Source organism: Cnephaeus nilssonii (assembly GCF_951640355.1).
Source record: "Cnephaeus nilssonii genome assembly, chromosome: 13".
Classification (NCBI taxonomy): domain Eukaryota; kingdom Metazoa; phylum Chordata; class Mammalia; order Chiroptera; family Vespertilionidae; genus Cnephaeus; species Cnephaeus nilssonii.
This window is the reverse complement of record NC_137084.1, coordinates 6,442,889-6,462,671: the sequence shown is the minus strand read 5'-3', so window position 1 is coordinate 6,462,671 and position 19,783 is coordinate 6,442,889. Positions and strand designations below refer to the sequence as shown.

General features: G+C 57.9%; 1 protein-coding gene across 1 annotated transcript; it reads right to left on the bottom strand.

Moving 5' to 3' along the window:
• Window positions 1-5,342: 5,342 nt before the first annotated feature.
• On the bottom strand, window positions 5,343-15,339 carry RHOD (ras homolog family member D). The gene is made up of 5 exons (XM_079787062.1): window positions 15,123-15,339; window positions 10,031-10,118; window positions 9,129-9,238; window positions 6,159-6,293; window positions 5,343-5,630 (listed from the first exon to the last, which is right to left on the bottom strand). Exons 1-5 carry the CDS (start codon window positions 15,252-15,254, stop codon window positions 5,463-5,465), a joined length of 633 nt encoding a protein of 210 aa, XP_079643188.1. The 5' UTR covers window positions 15,255-15,339; the 3' UTR covers window positions 5,343-5,462.
• Window positions 15,340-19,783: the final 4,444 nt, after the last annotated feature.

Below are 19,783 nucleotides of genomic sequence, written 5' to 3'. Positions count from 1 at the left end.
AAAAGTACTGCCAGTGTCACCACAATGCATTTAAACATCCCGCTTTGTCTCTTGACCCAGATTCAAAGTCCTAAGGGAGGGGAGCCGGCGGGGGTAGGGGGGGGGGTTGGGAAGGGGGAAGAGAGAGCAGGAGGAATGGATGTTGGTCGTGTCCTCGCTGCTGGGGTCAGGAGAGAGTGAGTATGGTGGTGGTCTGGCTTCCCAAAGGGAAGGATGCTGCCTCCCAGCAAGGCTGCACAGAGGATGGAGAAACCAGGGACAGCGCCAGAGACAAGGGTTTTGTAGTAAGTGCTCAACAAAGAATTGTGAATGAACTGAATAGGCGACCAATACAAAAACACAACAACCAACAGCAGAGCTTATGTGGGAGGAGATCCCAGGAAGCAGGAGGAGGGAGCTGGGCAGGTGAGACAGGAAAGAGGAGCTCTCAGTGGGTCACAGAGGTGGCCGCCAGGGCGATGGGCATTCACTTCAGCCCTATACCCTGTGCTGAGATGGTCCTGGCCTGGGGGGGCGGGGCGTAGGTGAAAGGGAAGTGGCAGAGATGGACCTGTGATAGGCAGGTAGGCAGACTTGAGCAGAGCAAGGACTGTGGGCCAGACACAGAAGGTCACCAGGGTGGAAAGCCCTGGGTGCCTAGCCACAGGCAATTGGAGGGTGGGACCTCACCCCCAGGGATTTTCCTCCCCTAAGCATATCACTGACCCCCTGACCTTTCCTCCCGAGAGATAACATCTAAGCCTCAGTTGTATTTCAGCCCAGATAAGCAACAAAAACCAGCTGGCTTGCCTTAGCTGATTTGGCTCAGTGTGGCTCAGTGGATGGAGCATCGGCCTGCGGGCTGAAGGGTCCCAGGTTCAATTCCGGTCAAGGGCACAAGCCTGGGTTTCGGGCTTAATCCCCAATAGGGGGTGTGCAGAAGGCAGCCAATCAATGATTCTCTCTTATCAGTGATGTTTCTATCTCTCTCTCCCTCTTTTTTTCCTCTCTGAAATCAATAAAAATATGTTTAAAAAACCACAAAAAACCCAGCTGGCTGACCTCTGGACCAGCTGCATTAGATAATGACCCCCTGCCCTGGTGCCAGCCAATCAACCAGTGGAGATCACAACCTGAATGGACACAGGAAAAGCCGCTGAATATTCTATTGAGATCTTCCCCCGGGGACCTTCCCTAAAATCCCCGGGAGCACGGCGTGCCTTTCCCTTTCCCTGCTCCCCTCCCCCACCCCGCACGGTACCTTTAGCTTCCTCACTCCCAAGTCCAAGGGCCCTTCCTTTACCTCTAGAACTTGTTTCCTAAGCCCATTTCTTCTAGGAATTACTTCTCCTGCCTCCATGATTTACCAAAGAAACGTTCTTTTACAGTTCGGGCCTTGGCTCTGAATGCTTTTCTAGCCAGAGCCCCAGTACCGAGGTTGCTGAACCCAGATTTGTTCTGACCCCACTGGTCAGACACCGGTGCCTTTCCCACCGCCTACAACAGGCCTAGGGCACATGACAATTGTAAAATACTTTTTATCTGGCCTTTTATTTTTTCTTTCTTTCTTTTTGGTGATGGTGGGGGGAGTTGGGGTGAGAAACGGAGAGGAGAGCCCAGGGTGTCTACAGTGGCATCCTTGGGCCAGAGGGAAGCTCTGAGTGGTGTCACTCCTTGGTCACATGACTTTACGTTGTCACATGACTCGGCTCCTTCAGCTGTGGGGAATCCAGGAAAAAGAAAATTTGAAACTTTCTCAGCAGCTTCCCGCCCCCGCATCACAGGATCTGGGGCTTCGTGTGAGCTAGTCCTCCAGAGCCTCCTCTTCTTCCCCTTCCTCCTCCTCCTGCCAGCTCCCCAAGATAGTTCTGGCCCCAGGTGCCGGCTCACAGCACTTTACATTCTGGGAGCACACCCTGGGTTCCTTGACATTCTTGGAGAATTTTGATTATCTCCCCAAACGATGTTACAGATTCTGGGGTGGAAATTTCAGGGACCCCTCAGTCCCCACCTGCCTCCCTAGGTGTGTAGCATAGAGGAACAAGCAAGCCTGGGTAACGACATGGCCCCTGGGAAGTGCTTGGCCAAGGGGGTTCCTTTGAACCATCTCATTCCAGCCCATCATAATCTTACAAGGTGTTCATTGTACGGCCAGCATTCAAACCCTAAATTCTGACCTAGAACCATATCAAACTGAGCACAGCAGGCCAGACTGGCCAGAATGGTCAAGTCACTTGGCCATTCTGAGCCTGCTTTTTCTTCACTACAATTTTGGGGTGGGCGTCACTCAGTAGGTGACGGCTGGTGGGAGTGGTTTGTCACCGAAAGTGCCCCAGGCAGGAGTGTTGGGACAAACCTGCTCTCCTGGCTTGCCTGCCAGCCTCGGAAAAGGCCCTTCTCCTTGGGCCCTGCTGCCCTCTGCTGGTGGAGGTCCAGCCGCCTGCCAGAGCCCATGGGAGGTCAGGAGCCCGGAGTCGGGACGCATCCTGTGTCCCAGCACCCCACTCACTGCTTTTGGCCCTGCCTTTAGCTTTCTGCACTTGTTTCCTTAGCTGTAAAGTGGGGATTTAAGGACAGAACGAGGTAGGCTGTGCAGAATGTCACCGCCAGGGCCTGGCCAGACAGGACTCTGCTGCCCTTCTGTTGGGCAGACACAGGAGAGTCCTAGAACAACCCTGTTTCAGATGCCTGGGTGCGGTGGGTGAACTTTTGAGCGGCTGTCTTTCATTCAGTGGGAAGCACCTCCCTGGTCCTCCTACCCCCATCTCCCATCCTGTTTATCTCAGTATCCGGAGAAGGCTGCTGAGTGTCTATTGGACACTGGCCTCCCCAGCTGCTTGTGTCCACACTGGAGCTCCCATGGAGGATGGAGGCGTGGGAAGCAAGGACCACAGCCTTGTCCCTTGCCCCAGCCCCCTGCCCTGTGCTCGGCACTGGACCAGGCGTGGTGTCTCCTCTGCAAACATGAGCCCTGGAGGAATTCCAGCCCCATCCTCCTGGCTCCCCTCACAGGGCCCAGCTGGCCTTACAAAGAGCCTCATACTCCCAGTTCACTCCCCTCCGAGGCTCCCATCCTTGTCACCAGGAGGGTCTGAGCTCCCACCCCTTCTCCCGGGGTGTGGTGACCCAGATTAGGAAAAGGAGACCAATATCCATCAAACATGCCCATGCTTGCTCCTGCTTTGCAGAAACTGCAACAACCTTGCAGAGTAAAGAATGACCCTCATTTCATAGTCAATAACTCTCGTTAGTAGTTAACTCGGAGTGAATAAGCACTAGTTACGTGAGCTCATTTAATCCAACCTCCAGGAGGTAGGTCCTACTCTTACCCTCGTTTTCCAAATAAATGTCCTAGTGGCTCCTCCAAAGTCACAGAGCTGGTCAATTGCAGAACCAGGATTTGAACTCAGGAAAATCCCATACTTTTCGAAATCCAACTTTAATTGGAAGCATGTAACTTGGAGGTCAAGCCCTGGCATGCAGGGTGGGTGGTCAGATAGTCAGTTTTGGATCTCTCTCTGCTCCTCAGCCGGGTCACAGGCTTTGTCAATCCCCTGATTCCTATGCCATTGGCTTTGGGATGACTTCCTGGGGACCAGGAGTTCTCATCCTCCACAGGAGCAGGAGGTCCCAGAGGGCAAAGAAGGTGACCTGATGTGGGGTGATCTGACAGCCACCACACCCCTCCCCACACCCAGCTGTGGGGCCCAGGGTGCTATCCAGGCAGAGGGGAGAGGGAAGCTTCATGACTCACAGAGTGTGCCCCCACCCTGTCCACCCCACGATGCCAGGGAGTGGCCTGTCCTGGAGGCGTGGTCTTGGGGCCCCCACCTCTGCCCTTTGAGGCCAGGCGGAGGCGGTAAGGAGGAACGAAGACTGTGGTGTGCGGCTCTTAGCCCCGCTGGCCTCTGGGCTTGCCTTCCGTGGCTCCCACGTGTCAGGCTGTGCCTGCCCTGCCAGGTGGGGTTGTGCGGAATGGAAAGAGAAGTTTGGCAGCTGAGGGGGAGGAGAACAACCAGCCATAACAAGAGCCCTGGCCCCTCAGCGGGTGTAGCCAAGTGCTCACTGTGTCCTCCCGTGACACCCACGATGGCTGCATGTGGCCTGCAGCTGGGAACCAGCCACCGGGCACCCCCGCCCCTCCCAGTCCCGGGGTCTAGGAGGGGCTTTCCTTCTGTTCCTCACGCAGGGCAGAGGCCAGCAGTCTCCCCTCCCTCTCGGCGTCCCCACCCTTCCGGCCGTCCAGCCTTGCCGCCCAGAGTCACCTGGCCTCGACGTGTGGCGGCTTGTTTCTTGTTTCTGGACGATTGCAGCTGCCCAACTGGTCTCCTGCTCCCCCCTCCCTCCTCCCAGACACCTGGTCCCGCTGCCACACCTGTCATCTTCCGGAGTCGAAGCTGGCCTCTCCCACAGCACAGGAAGCCCGGGGCCTTAGCCAGGGGCTCTGACACAGGCAGTGGGCGCCTTGGTGTGGGCGCGGGAGCGAGGAAGCTGGCAGCTCCAAGGGCTTGCTGGAGAAGGTGGCGTCTGAGCTGGACCCTGAAGGACTTGGGGGTGAACAGGCAGTGACTGGGAGGAAGGATGTGCTGAGGTGGGGGAACAGCCAAAGGCTTGGAGGCTGGTGTGGGTGTTAGTGCTCCCCAGGTGTGGCTGGGGTGTCAGATGCCCTGGGCATCCAATGGGGAAGGTGGGCTGTGGTCAGATGCAGGAGAGCCCGAGTTCCCAGCTGCAGAAGTTGGACTTCCTTCTCTGGGCGGGACTGTGACTGTGCTCCTGTGTGCTAGGCCCAGGACAATCCAACTAAGCCAGCTCTGGGGAAGCTGGCCACCCCGCTGGGAGACAGACAGGACCGTGACAAATGGTGACAGAGCTCTCAAAGAAAGTGAAGGAAGAAGCTCAGGTCGGCTTCCAGGGCGGGGCCTGGGTCCAGGCAGTTCCACTCCAGCGCCTACACGGGGCGGGCTCTTATCCACCCTGTAACGTGTGTGTAAAGGCGTTTTGAAACAAGAGGCGTGCCACAGCTGACAGGCGATGTCGTTTTAGTGGTTACAGTTACCACTGGGAAGGGCAGGAGTGAGGGGCCAGGTGGGAGTCTGGGCCAGATGGGGGTGGGAGTGGCCCTGGGACCACCAGGTCCTGCCAGAAGGAGCTGAGGGTGCAGCCCCAGTAACAGCCGCGAGGTGGCCCAGGCTGAATGGCCACTCCTGGATGTGCGGCCTGGGGAGCGTGGGGACTCCAGGACTAGCCCTCCCCAGGGCAGGGGGGCCCAGGGAACCCCCTTCCTCGGGCCTCAGAGGGATTTCACTTCAGTTCAGGGATCTTAGCCCCAGCACGAGGGGCCTGGCCTCCGTGCTGACTATCGGTTTGAAGGGCAGTTCGGTCACAGCCCAGGAACTGGGTCCAGCCTAGCCAACTGGGAAACAGGTCAGCACCCAGTTCCGTCCTGTGCTGCCGGGCGGTCTGGGCAGGGAGGGCCCGCGCTGTCAGGTCAGCACGCAGAAGCTCCGGGTAATCCGCCGCCAGTAGTTGCGACTGCGGCTGCTGAGAGCCACCTCGACGGCCTCTTGGAAGACGGCGTGGACGTTTTCCTGGAGCCGCGCCGAGCACTCCAGGTAGGCCACTGCGCCCACGGACCTCGCCATCTCCTGGCCCTGCCGGGAGGGCGACGGCCGTGAGGTGGGGCTGCCGGGCACCTCCCCGCTCCTCACAGCCCTCTGGGATCTCCCCGGAGTCTCCGGGACACAAGCAGAAGGTGAGTTTTTCTAGGGCCCCCACGGCTCCTGCCCCCCCGGGGCTGGACAAGCGCTCTCATGGCTTCCGTGGCTCTCCTGCCTCCGTCCCGGGCTAGGTCTCTGCCTCTCCAAGTACCGGCTAACTTCCCGGGTGTGGAGCAGAGAGGGGCCGGCAGACTGAAGAGCTGGGGGTCTTTTCTGGGCCTCAGGTCCCCCACCCGGGATGTGGGTGGGTAGAGCTATCTGATGTGCACACCACTGTTCTCCCTTCCACAGCTGGAACCTTCCAGAGTATTCTAGGTACCACTTCCAAGCACCAGCGGTCTCTGACCCCTCCCTGGCCCCACACCCCGAGGGCTGGACACCTGGCGCTGCAGAGAGGCTGTGCTGGTCAGCGTGCCCCGGGGCTCCCTCTCCTGGCACCCCGCCCCGGGCTGGGCTTCCTACCCTGTGGTAGGTCACGGGCTCCAACTTATCCCTCCAGAGCTTCTTCACCAGGGACCTGTCCTTGCGCAGATCAGTCTTGCAGCCCACGAGGATGATGGGCACCTCCTTGCAGAAGTGATTCACCTCTGGGTACCACTGCGGGGGAGGGGGCGGGGATGTGTGTTAGCCGTTGGGAGTACTTCCGTCTCCGCCGAGGGGGGATGGCTGTCCTCCTGCTCCCCAGGCAGCTCGATCACCCATCAGCAGCACAGCCCACGTCCAGGGAGACCGACTCTGTGCCAGGCTCTAAGACGTTACACCTGTGGACTCACTAACCCCCCAGGCCCCTAGGAAGCAACGCCTATCATCAATCCCATGATGCACACGTGGGAACTGAGGCCCAGAGAGGCTATATAACTGGGCCTTGGTCACACAACTGGAAGTGGCAGGTTTGGGCCATTCCCGCTAGAACCCTGCCTCTCTACCAGGTAAGGGCTCCCATGACTCCCTCCTCCACCGGGTGAACTATGTAAGCAGATAAGTGCTCCTTTGAAGATAAAGCAGCTTATAACATGATTGCCGCGGCTGTTGGCTGGTGGGAGGGAGCGCTGTCGTCCTGAGTCAGCTGCTCTTTGGAATGTGAGGCTCCAGGTGACTCAGGCTGGACTACAGCCCCGAGGCCTGGAATCTACAGCCCAGGAGGGCATGCCTGCTCTGGGGGCCCGTGCAGGGAAAAGGGGCATCAACCCCTGGGTCCGGCCGAGACCCAACCAGAGGGAATCGAACCTGCATTACCACCATTTGTCCACCATCCAGAGCTGAGGGGTCAGTGCCGACATGTACACATAAGGAACTGGTGGACATTGATATTGGGTCTCAAAAGAACTGTTGGTCCAGAAAGAAACTCACTACAGACAGATTCATTTGCCTGTCAGCATAACTATTGTTGCTCATCTCACATTCAGTTCATATAAGTATATCTCTAGTGACACATGATCTCGCTCATCTAGGGGAAATGATGAACAACATAGACTGATGAACAAGAACAGAACCAGAAACAAGGAGGCATCGATCGGACTATCGGGCCTCAGAGGGAGGATAGGGGAGGGTGGGGGGAGGGGGGAGAGATCAACCAAAGGACTTGTGTGCATGCTTATGAGCCTAACCAATGGTTAAGTTCAACAGGGGGTTGGGGCATCCTTGGGGAGGGGTGTGGGATGGGAATGGGGGGATGAGGACAAATATGTGACACCTTAATCAATAAAGAAATTAAAAAAAAAAAAAAGAAAGAAAAGGGGCATCAAACGACTAGCTCCTGGAGCCACCTGGGGCCCGTGTGGGGTCCTGGGCAGACTCCCCACATCCCAGCCCCCCACAAAACTGCCCCCAGAAAGGGTCTCCTCCGTGACTCCACCCTGCTAAACCCAAAGTGAGTCCTCAGCCCTCACCCTCCCTGAACGCTGACACTGGGAATCATCGCACCTTCCTCCAAGACCTGGTCTGCACTTCGCCCCAGAACCCCACTCGCCTGGTTCTTCTCGGGTCTTACCAGCACCCCCTTCTCAAAGCTGTGGGTGTACCTTTCCTCTAGCTGCTCTTGCTCTCCAGGTGACCACCCCCAGTCCATGGCTCTGTCCAGCCCAGCCCAGTCCAGCCCGCTCCTGGGAACTGCAGACTCAGACTTCCACCTGCCTACCTGCCACCTCCACTGGGATGTCCACCAGGCCCCGCCTCCCACCTCCCCACTCCCAGCTTGCTCCTTCTCATCTTGGGAAATGGCAAGTCCCCCTTCCAGTTACTCTGGTCAAAGTATCTTTCTCCCACCCATGTCCAAGCCACCTGCAAATCCTGATGGTTCTGCCTTTCAAAGAAATTGAATATACACCCACCTCTCACTACCCCCTCTGCTAGCACCATCCCAGCCACCACCATCTCATCTGGTCCCCAGTGCCTAGAACAGTGCCTGGCACATAGATGCGCTCAGTCATTGCTTCTGAATGACTGCATGGAGCAGAACGCTTGGGTTCAAATCCCTGCGTTACCACTTCAATAGATGTGTTTCTTGGAGCACGTGGTCCAATGTGGGGATAATAATAGTATCTGCTCCCTAAGGTTGTAAGGGGGTCAGATGAGTACATATATATGTGTCCGGAACAGCGCCTGGCACGTGGTAGGTTCTAATGCTGCCACCATCGTTGTTATAATCACGAATGCTGTCACTGGCTGTGCTCCGAAGAAACCTGAGCACGCCATTCACACGGAGGCCCTGACACCTGTGTGCGGCTTCTGGAACCCCTGACATAACTGGGGGGCATCCTGGGAGACTGCTGAGAGGCAACAGCCACGCAGATGGGGGGCTGAGAGCTGCTGGAGGCTGACTGTTCATGTGACCTTGGTCAGGCCCAGGCAAGGGAAATTCGGGGGCCCTGGGCCACCCGGCATTCTCAGGCAGGGTCACAGTGTTCTGCGTCTGCAGCGGAGAGCAGGTGAGGAGCACTGGACCGGGAGTCAGAGGCCAGACCCTCCCACCGGATCCCTGCGGAACCCCTGGCAAATTGCTGCCCACTTGGGGCCTGGCTTCCCCGTATATATGCCAAAGGCACTGGCCCTGATGTCATCCAGGGCCTGCTGAGCGCTGACAGTCTGCTGGGTCTGGCGGGGGTGTAGTGGGGAAAAAAGAGTGGGGGTGGCCGAAACCGGTTTGGCTCAGTGGATAGAGCGTCGGCCTGCGGACTCAAGGGTCCCAGGTTCGATTCCGGTCAAGGGCATGTACCTTGGTTGCGGGCACATCCCCAGTAGGGGGTGTGCAGGAGGCAGCTGATCGATCTTTCTCTCTCATCGATGTTTCTAACTCTCTATCCCTCTCTCTTCCTCTCTGTAAAAAATCAATAAAATAAAAAAAGAAAAAAAGAAAAAGAGTGGGGGTGGAGCAGTGTGGCCTGGCTTTGGGGGCTCTGCCTCCCACTCCCTCCCCCCCCCCCAAGTACCTACCCGGGTAAAGATGTTCTCAAAGCTGTGGGGGCTGGTGACATCGAAGCAGAGGAGCACGACACTGGCGTCAGGGTAGAAGAGGGGCCGCAGGCGGTCATAATCGACTTGTCCTGTGGAACAGGGGTGGTCACTCCCTCCGGACTTCCTGCCCACTGCCAGCACCTCCCAACACCAAGCCCTGGGTCCCACGAGAGCGTGCGTGCGTGCGTGCGTGTGTGTGTCTAGTTCTGTTTCTCAGTGTCCAACACAAATTTGGCACTTAGATTGCCATTCCGCATGAATGTGCCCCTTGGGGCAGTGTTCCCCTGGCCTGCCTGCAGGATGTGCCAGCCCTGGCCCGGGTGAGACCATGCAGGGATATCCCTGTTTTGGAAGGTTGGGGCAAGGCAGAGACCCAGCCTGGAGGGGCTGTTTTGCCCAGGGCTTGGGGCATGGGGTGAGGAGAAAGGCAGGCGATCCTCCAGAAAGATATCTTTGCCTATCCAAGGTAAAGGGGCTGCTGGGACTGAGGTTAGCTTTGAGCTCTGATGTAAAGATGACTTTGACCCCTTGTGTGGGCAAGGTCAGGAGGCTGGAGAGCAGAGGTCAAGGTCAGGCAGATCTTACAGAAGCTAAGCCACGGTGGGATGCTGAGGCCAGGAACAGTCCACCCCTTGAGAGCAAAGAGCTCTGGACTCTCCCTTGTCTCTAGGACATGGCCAGCTGCCCTGGGGTGGGGGAGGCCGTGGACACAGGCACAGAAGCAAGGAGGGTTCAGTTCCTGGGGGCCCTAATCCTGGCCCACACCTGTCCCTTGGAGACTGGTTGACCTCCCCGGCTCAGAAGGAAGGGAGTGGGGCTTGGCTCCCAGCTTCTGGGGCCCCTCCTTCCACCCTACCCCTCCCTGGGCCCTGCACACCCACCTGCTGTGTCCCAGATTTGGAGTGTCACAGGTTTGCCCTGCATTTTCATTTTAACGTTGAGCCGCTCGAACACCGTGGGTGTGTAGCTCTGAGGAAGAAGGGGACACGGGGAGGTTGTGAGGACAACTTCTGAAGGGGAGCAGCCCCAGTGCCAACCCAGAGCCCGGAATGCCTGCAGCACTGTCCTCACTGGGAGTCGGCAGAGGGTAGGGTGGTAGTTGCTGGAAGCGGTCTGGTGGGGTTGAGGCCTAGGGCCACCACTTCCCAGCAGTGTGCCCGGCAAGACACCAGCCCCCCGGTCTTCCCTCCTCGGATGTAAAGTGGGGACATTAGGGTACCCAGCACAGCGTGTTGCTGCAAGGCTTCAGTGAGATCCTCCACACAGAGCCCTTCGCGCAGGGCCCGGCACAGAATGAACACTCCGCACGTGCCGGCCACGGTTCTTTCTATCTTTGTCCCCCTGGACAGGGGACGGGACCACTTCTGAGTCTTCCTTCATGCTGTCCCCTCCTCCCGGCATGACATTAACCCACATTTGTTCGTCCGCTCATTCATTCATACATTCGGTCATGATACCTTCTCCAGGTCCAGTTCTGGACACCGGGAACAAGAAATGAACAAGACTCGGTGCCCGAAATGAACAAGACTAGTGCCTACCTGCAGAACATGTTGTCCTTTGCCTTTCAACCTCTCACAATCCAACCAAGTTCCCTGCCCAATGCCACCTCCTCCAGGATCCCCTCCCACGGGCCCTGGTTTCTGCCCTTCTTATTGACCGTGTCTGGGCTCAAGAGAAGGTCACCCGGGCCCGGTTCCCCTTTGCCCGGGCCTGGAGCTTACTCCCTCTCCATAAAGGGAGGGTGAGTGGAAATAAGACAGGTTTTGGCCCTTGACGGTTTGGCTCAGTGGATAGAGCGTTGGCCTGCTGACTGAAGGGTTCTGGGTTCGGTTCCAGCCAAGGGCACATGCCCGGGTTGCAGGCTTGATCCCCAGTAGGGGGCATGCAGGAAGCAGCCAATCAATGATTCTCTCTCATCATTGATGTTTCTATCTCTCTCTCCCTCTCTGAAATCAATACAAATATATTTTTTTAAAAAAGAAATAGGACAGGTTTTGTACACAAATGCAGGAATCAAGGTTTTCAAAACTCCGCCACACAAGCCCTCTGCCCGGAGGGGCACGCTGGCTGCGGTAGCTGGGGTCCCCAGGCCTTGCTCACTTGCTCAGGGCTGCTCAGGGAAGACAGCCAGGGAGACCCTGTCCTCCCCGCACTCCCCATGCTGGGTGGGGCCTGCCTGGGACTGGCCCTCTGAGTCAGGCCCTGGCCTCTGGGAGGGGTAGCTCCCTCTCGGTGGGTCTGGGTAGGTGCAGTCCTCCAGGGCACTTGGGAAGCTGCAGGGGGAGGGTGGGGAGAAAGGCAAGTTCAGAGCCGGCAGCTGGGGCAGATGGAGACATCGAGCATGGCCCTGGGGTCGGGGCTCAACCCACTCTGGACTCTAGTCACCTCTCACCCCCTCTGCTAACAGGAACGGAAAAGCCTCCAACACACCTCCCCATGCTTCTCTGCCTGTCCACGGCCCCTCTCCTGGGGCCCTTGGCCCGGCTGGGGACAGTGTGATATGGTGGCTAGGAGCACTGCTTAGGACTGGCTCTGGCCCTCGCCAGCTATGTGACCTTGGGCCAGTGTCCTCACTGGTCAAAAGAGAGGAGTGTCACCTCACAGTGTGACGGGGAAGACTGGCTAACAGGTGCGGTCCAACATACATGTCCGCCACCCAGAAAGCGGGTTGCCAGGGACAGTGTCCACACCAGCCACTGTCAATCCCTCCAGCTCGAGCCCCAGTCCCCACCAGCCTGTAACCGGAGGGCATGATGCCTGGTGAGCTCCGAGCCTGGCCACCCACTCACCAGTAGAGGGGTCCTGTGCAGGCAGACACCTGTCAGCACTTTGCAAATGCCTGTGGAGATTGCATGTCACCCACATTCTCTTGGGATTTCCTGTGGATGTCCGTTTACCCGCACCATCTCTGACCCCTGCAGCCTTGGAAAGTCAGTAGTATCCCCATTTTCCTGATGAGACACTGAGGCCCAGAGAGGGGAAGTGACTTGCCCAAAGCAACATAATGGACAGCTGGCTAAAGATGGAGGCAGGTTTGCTCCCGTCACCTGCCTCCCCTGAGGTCACCAACTCTAGCCCCTGGTGTCAGGAGTGAGCAGGGAAAGTCCAGTTCTATGATGTGGGCCTGGGTTGCTCCTCTCTGACTAGCAATTGTCACCACCCTTCCCCTATTCTGGAATGTTATCCTGGAGACTCTGTCTACATCTTCTCTCGTGTTCTTTGAACCCCCAGGCAGGTCACTCTGCCCATAACGTCAATAGCACCTAATCTTATCTGTTGAGCTGTCCTCAGTCAGGAAGGCAGGGCCCAGCCTGGGCTAGGCCAGGGCAGAGATGACTCAGGCTTGGGTCTGCCCTCATGGGGCCCACAGTCAGGGAGACGGATCATTACAGAATGGGGACACAGCTCAAGAGAGGAGAGTCAGGCCTGGCCAGCGTGACTCAGTAATTGAATGTCGACCTATAAACCAGAAGGTCACGGTTCGATTCCGGGTTGGGGCACATGCCTGGATTGTGGGCTCAATCCCCACTAGGGGACATGCAGGAGGTAGCTAATCAATGATTCTCTCTCATCATTGATGTTTCTATCTCTCTCTCTCCCCCTCTCCCTTCCTTTCTCAAATCAATACAAATATATTTGAGAGAGAGAGAGAGAGAGAGAGAGAGAGAGAGAGAGAGAGAGAGAGCGCGAGCAGTTGGGGCTTCCCTGGACAGCACACCGATGGCAGTCCCTGTGTGGAGGAAGACTCAGCTGGCTGTGCTGTGGGCTCCCCTGTGGGAATGGTTGCTGCCATAAATGTCAGCTAGGAAACCCCTGCCTCAGGAGCTCACTTACTCTGCCCCTCCCTCCCCTGAACCCCAGGTTGGGGCACAGCCAAAGGTCGCTGAAGCCCCTCCGAATCCCAGCCTGCTCTCTGCTCTTCGCTGCAGGCAAGAGGCCTGGGAGATGGGGCCCCAAGTCTCCTAGCTCCAGGCTCTCTGGGCTTGGAGGACTGCCAGGAGGAGGCATCCAGGGTCAGGAGCAGGAGAAGGCTGGGTCCGGCAGGCAGACACTGGGGGCTGCGGAGAGTGTCCTGGTCAGGGGTGGGAGACTTGGGTGGTAGGCCAGCACTGCCACTGCCGGGCTCTGTGCTCCAAGGGAAGACTGTCTCCCTGGCCTCAGTTTCCCCACCTGTAAAATGAAGGCCTTTCCAACTCTTAGATCTTGTGTTTCTTTTATTAGTTTTATTTTTGTTAACTCTCACCTGAGGATATTTTCCCATTGACTTTTAGAGAGAGTAGAAGGAAGGAGGAGAGACAGAAACATCCATGTGAGAAAGACACAGAGATTGGCTGCCTCCTGCATGCGCCCCAACCGGAACTGGGGATCGAGCCTGACCAGAGTGGAACCCACGACCCTTCAGTCTGCAGGCTGACACTCTATCCACTGAGCCAAACCAGCTAGGGCCCTGTGTTCCTTTTAAATGAAGAGGCCTCTCTTGTGTCTGGAGGCAGAAGGGTTCCTGTGAACTCAGGGTCCCTAAATAGGGAGGAGACTAGACAAGGGCAGGTTCATCCCCCAGTTGACAAACATGCCCCCCTGGGCCAGCTCCAGTGTGTCCTTCAATACACCCACTTCATCAGCTGTGAGATGCTCAGTTCCGTATTGTAACCTCTCTGACATCGGGATGGGTCTCACCATCCAGGACACTGGTCTCAGAGCCCAGGACACCGTGGTGAGGCCCCACCCTCCCAGCCCCTCCCCTGGGACCCGCAGGCCTGGCCCCTCTGTGGGGCTCTCCCCGCTGTGCTACAATTGCTGGGTTCTCCCGGGGGCCTGGAAGCTCATTCCTCACAACTTTAAAAAAAAAAGTGACTGGCCAAAGGAGGTGACAGCAGCTCTGTAAACCACACGCGTCAGCTCGCTGCTGCCACAACGGAAAGAAAGGTCTGACACGGTTACTAGGCTTGGTCTCTTCTGCCTCCCCCATCCATTTCCCAGCGCCGGCGCAACCCAGGGGTTTGCAGGGTCCTGGGAGAGGCAGGAGGGAGAAGAGACGCCAAAGCAAACCCATGACCCCCAGGAGAGGCGGCATGGTGGGTGGGTCCGCCTTGGCTGGGGACACAGGCCTTTTGCTCCTGGTGCCCGGCAAGTCTGCCTGGACAGTCAGTGAGCATGCTGCTGAAGGAGTGACGGTCACCACGCCTGAGCACCAAGGACATGCCAGGTACCCAGTGGGGGTCATCTCTCAGCCTTCCTTTAACTCCACCTCTCCACCGCCCTGGCTCCTTCCACCCTATGAAGTTGTATGAGGAAACTGAGGCTCAGAGAGGCTAAGCAAGTTACTGAGGGCCAGAGGAGTGCCAAGGTGCCAACCAGCTGTCCGACTGGACTCTGGTGTGCTCTTACCCTCCAGGGCAGAGCCTGGGGGGGGGGGGAGGGGTGTCCACTGCAGGGGCAAAACGGGGAGAAAGTATGATGTTTCCCAAGAAAGACATTGGCCATATTTAGTGAGTCCTTCCTGTTGCAGATTCGGAGCTGAGCAGGTGATCTGTATTGACTCACTCTTCACAGTGACCCTGGGCGGTGGGCACCATCATTATTCCTATTATGCCGTTAAGTACAGAGGCATAGAGAGGGTAAGGGACTTGCCCAAGGGCACACAACTGTGAATGGCAAAGTCCTCATTCGAACCCAGGCAGCCTGGCTCCAGAGGTCAGTTCCGCTTAGCCAGGCAGTGCCACCACCAAGTGCCACCCTCCCGGCTGCCCGGTGACACCCTCCCAGGTAGATGCCATTCTCCCAGATGATATCATAGAGGCCCACCCTCCCGAAGGCAGAGTGAGAACCGCGTTTAACCCCACACTCTGCTGGGAGACCCCGCTGGAGGCCAGCGTGGGCACACATCCTCGGCAGCTCCCGCACGGGCAGCTCCCGCACAGACGGGACACACAGGAGCCCGTGCGTGACCGTGGCCAGGGCGCTGGCACTCACCTCGGGGAAGTCCCCATCGGCGAAGACCATCAGCAGCGACGTCTTCCCGCAGCCGCCGTCGCCCACTAGGACCACCTTGACCGACCGCGCGCCCTGCGGCGCCTCCTCGCCCGCGGCCTGGGCCGCCTTCATCGCGGGGCGGCCGAGGGGCCGGGCGTCCGCCCAGGCTGCGCGAAGGCCAGGCGCGGGGCCGGCCCGGCGGGGCTGGAATGTGGAAGGGGCGGGGCGGCAGGAGGAAGTGCATGCGGGGCAGGGGGCGGGCGGGGGCGGGCAGCGGCCGGCGGGGAGTCCAGGTGAGAGGCCCGAGCCGGGATCGGGCGCTGCGCTGGGCAGAGAGGCGTGGCTTCGGGGCTCGAGTGGCGGGAGGGGGGGAGCCCTTTCCCTCCCATCCCATTCAGCCACTAATGGAAACTTTCGTGAGCACCTACTGTGTGCGCCCGCTGGGACCACCGGAGCGGGGCACCCAGACTCAGTCTCTATGTCCTCAGGGGGGAATTCTGGTCTGATAGGGGTGGGGAGAGACAAGTAGCTGGACAGTGACAGTGTGTGCAGGGGTGTGGACAGGGAAAGAAGAGGGAGGTGGGGGTCAGCCATGTTTGCCTACTAGCTCGGTGGGCACAGGGACTGGGTTCCAGGTGCCCAGCACAGGTGGAGCACCAGCAGAAGCCGGGACTTTGAGGAGGGGATGAAGGAAGGAGTGCGCATTTCCCTAAGGGCTCCGGAGACGTTGTATAGCACCTGCAGGTGTTTCGGCCCGGTAGGAATGCGGTGAGCTGGGCATGCCCTTATGGGTCCGTCGCTGGCTCTGCGAGGCCTTGTCTGCCCGCCCCCAGCCAGCACCAGGAAGTTTCGCCGCAGGTGGGTGGCCACCTGTCACTTCTGGCTGGGGGGTTATCTGGGGAAGCGATGGAATCTTCCACCTGTAAAACGTTTAGACCAGGATCTGGGGCATGTGTGGTGCCATGTGTGAGTGATCCTCATGATTTCACCAACACTGATGGTCCCTCCGTGCCCAAGGGTCAGGGGACCCTGAACCGTTTAAAACACAGTCCCTACCCTGAGAAGCCCATGCCTAGAATGGGAGACAGGCAGGGGGCCCTCAGAGCAATAAGAGCTACAACAGGGGTGGGGACAGGCAGTGCATGGTTGTAGGGGAGAGGGTCCCCTCACCCGGGTTGGGAGACCAGGAAACCCTTCTGAGAAGAGGAAAAAGTAAGAGTCAGATGGAGGAGGGGAAAGATTTTCCAAACCGAGGGAACAGAACATGCAAGGAACGGAGGCAAGAGAGAGGGGGTTACTTTGGGGTTCACTGAGGGCGAGGTGGCCTGGGGAGCTGGTGCTGGGGTGGGACTGGACAGTGGAACACTTCGGGGGTCAGGAACACACGTCGAACCTGACCTCCCAGCCCTCTTAGTAACCAGCATTGAAATCTAAAAAATGAGCACAAGAGCCTCCCCAGATGCTGAACTGAGTGTTTTCATTAAAGCGCAAGGAAACAGGGGGCAGAAGTCTTTGCCCCGCCCCCGGCCCCCACTCAGGTCATGATGTCACCTGCATGGAGTTCAGAGCCCAACACATGAGAAAGCACCCTCAGCCCTGGCCGCGGTGGCTCAGGTGGTTGGAGCATCGTCCTGTACACGGAAAGGTGGCGGGTCCGGTCAGGGCACATACCTAGGTTTAGGGCTGGATCTAGCGGGGAGGCAACCAATCAGTGTTTCTCTTTCACATCAATGTTTCTCTCCCCCCCCCCCCCAACCTCCTTTAAAATAAATGACGATGTCCTCCGTGCGGGAAAAGCCCTCTCAGCCTATTTGAACCTCACTGTGACCCAAAGAGGCAGCCGGGCAGGTGTCACTGCCCCAGCCTGCACAGAGGCAGAGCCCAGACCCCTGACCCTGACTCATCTTCCAAGCTCACCCAGGGCCTGGTCAGCAGACTGAATGGAGCCTCGCCTGGATAGAGGAAGCATCCTAGGACTGCCCCGCCCTTCAGGTGCCCCTCCCTCCCCGAAACTGCCACAGGGCTGGGCAGTGACTTGGCACTGGGCTTGGTGTGTAGCCACTGAGCAGGGCTCTCCACCCCGAGGAGTGGTGGGGAGGGGCCCCATCCCCCAGTGACGTCTTCCCCACCGCTGCTGTCATCAGGCTTTGGGTGGCAAGGCAGGTGAGGCCAGGCTGGGGTGGAGGGAGCTGAGAATCAGGCAGAGGCATTTGGCCTTGGTTGCTATAGGGATAATCACGCTGACACTCTCGATGTGTGTCATGCTTTACAGTTTCACTGAACATTTCCTAATGATAACAGCACCCATTAATGGATCCCTAACCCTGTGCAGGTACTGTCCCTGGCCGGTGGGGATTGTTAGCCCCGTTTCACAGATGAGGTACCTGAGGCCCAGAGGTTAAGTGCTAGTTTAAGATCCACACCTAGTAAGAGGCAAAATCCTAGGTCTGGCCACAAAGCCGCACTCTCTCCCGACATCACACCTCATGTGCATGAGTTCATTCAGCCCTCAGATCTACTGATGTCAAACCCCAGCTTTACCCCCACTCTATGCTCAAGCTTCTGCAAGAGGGTGATTAGGGCCAGGGAAATCTGCCCTGGTTGGCAAGGAATTTCCCCAAATCTCAGACATTGCTGGGCCCTGGACAGCGGTGTTTTCCTGGAGTTTATTTTGGAGTGAGGAGGTGGCCCGGGTCAGCTGGCCCACCAGGGCACTGTTATACTGTTTACTGTTACACTGTTTTGTGAGTCTGCCGTTTACTGCCAGCCTGCGGTGACTCAGCCTCGTAGAGTCCCACTGGTCCCAAGCCCAGAGTCCTTTGGGAACCCTGAACAGTGGGTCACAGCCCCAAAGACCCTAGAAAACAGAGATGGCCAGACCGGCCCTCCTCTGGCTCAGGATGTTATGTCCAATTGACTGCTTGGCTGGACAAATGGGAAGAGAAGGAAAATGATGGAGCAGGGGGGAAGAGGAAGGAAAGAAGGAAGGGAGGAAGATGGGCTGACTCAATAATCTAAGTTAAGAAATGAATAAAGGAACAAATGGCTGCATGCATGAGTGAATAAGCGCATGACCTGAGTTCAGGGTCAGCAGACAGGTGACTACCCTCCAGCTTCCATCTGCTGCATTTTCTGACGCCCCCACCCCCAGCCTCCCTGAGGCCCGGAGTCCCCTTCTGTTCCAGCCGAGTCTCTGCTGCCCCCGTGTGGTGGCTCTGCTCTCTGCACCGTCATCACAAGCTCTGCTTGGGGTTCCTGGCTCGGGGTGTGGGGTGTTTATGGATGAACCAAGGGGAGGGAAAGTGGGTGCCAGGGCCGTGGAACTTCAGAGTCCAGTCCTGCCCTTGAGATGACTTGGCTGGGGACACAGGCCCTTTGCTCCTCACACCTCCCCATGTACCTTCCCTCCCTTTCATCCCAAACACCAAATCCCAGGAGGAGGAACTCCACCCAAAGCCTTGGCCTCACGTTTACTGAGCGCCTACTGTGGGCCAGACCCCTGGCATGTGTCATTTTATTCCATCCAGTGAAGTATGTGTAATTCTTATGCTCTTTGACAATCGCGGAAACTGAGGCCCCAAGATCCCACAGCTGCTAAGTGGAGGAGCTTGGGTCCTAACCCAGGTAACGGGGCTCTAGAGCCTCTACACACAGAATCCCCAGAAGTCAGAGTATGGGAGGGGGCGTTAGAGACTTTTAATCCAATATGCTCCTTCTTGGGGAAACAGGCTCTTGAGAGGAAGGGACTTATCACACAGCGAGTAAGCAGCAGACACAGGTCTGTGGCAGGCAGAACGCAAAAGGGCCTCTTCTCTCTAGTTTTCTTCCGTCGGGCTCCCCAAGACCAGCTCAGCCTCAGTGGCCACTTGACTGGAGCCCAGGGCTGGGGACGCAGCCATTATTGACCCTTCTGGGTCCAAGGAGAAGGTTGATGATGGGGTGGGAGAGGGTGGGGAGCGAGGCAGCCCAGTGATTTGTGTTTATTTAGCCATTGGGATCGTCCCTTCCGGTGTCTGCAGTCCCAGACGACCGCAGGCAGGAGAGAGGAAGGAAAGTCTGGAGCTGCGGGCACTGTGGGCGATAAACTGGCTGGTCCTGCTCCTCCCACATGCGGGCCTGCCTGGCCCGTGCTGCTGGCCAGGTCAGCAACCTCCACACCTGTCCTCTCGGGTGGGGCTCAGTCGTATCGCTGAAGGCTCCCTGACAGAGGGGGCCGGGCACCTTCCAGGCAGGCCCATCAGCCCGGGGTTGGAGGAAGGGGGAAGAGAAAGAAGAGGCAGAAAGAGATGGGAGCAGCTGGGTCTGGGCCCTGTTGAATGAACTTAAAACCTAACCCAGAGCAGCCTGCTGAGGTCCCTCGTTTCCCCCTTCCTGCCTCCCTCCTGACTTGTCTGTGGCTCCCCACTGCCAGCAGGACAAGGACCTTGGGTCTCCACCCGGACAGGAAGTCTCCTCAGCTTAGCCACACCTGGCCTCTGTCCCTAGACACATGCCACACTTGTGCAGGCAGTTCCCCTGCCTGGAGGCTCCGCTCCCTCCTCCATGTGTCCAGTCTGCCTGCCCTGCAGAGCCAGAGCTCATGTTTCCATGTCCTCTGAGCTTTCCCTGGCGCCAACCTTCACAGGCTCCTGCAACAGCCTGGCTGGTTGGTCACCTGTCTC

Bases quoted from the DNA above. Each gene is read 5' to 3' on its own strand.
- RHOD (XM_079787062.1), bottom strand. From the start codon at position 15,254: ATGAAGGCGGCCCAGGCCGCGGGCGAGGAGGCGCCGCAGGGCGCGCGG. The intron at 10,119-15,122 runs GTGAGTGCCAGC...CTTCTTCCTCAG, and splicing joins CCGATGGGGACTTCCCCGAG to AGCTACACACCCACGGTGTT. The intron at 6,294-9,128 runs GTAGGTACTTGG...CCTCCCCCGCAG, and splicing joins TTGAGAACATCTTTACCCGG to TGGTACCCAGAGGTGAATCA.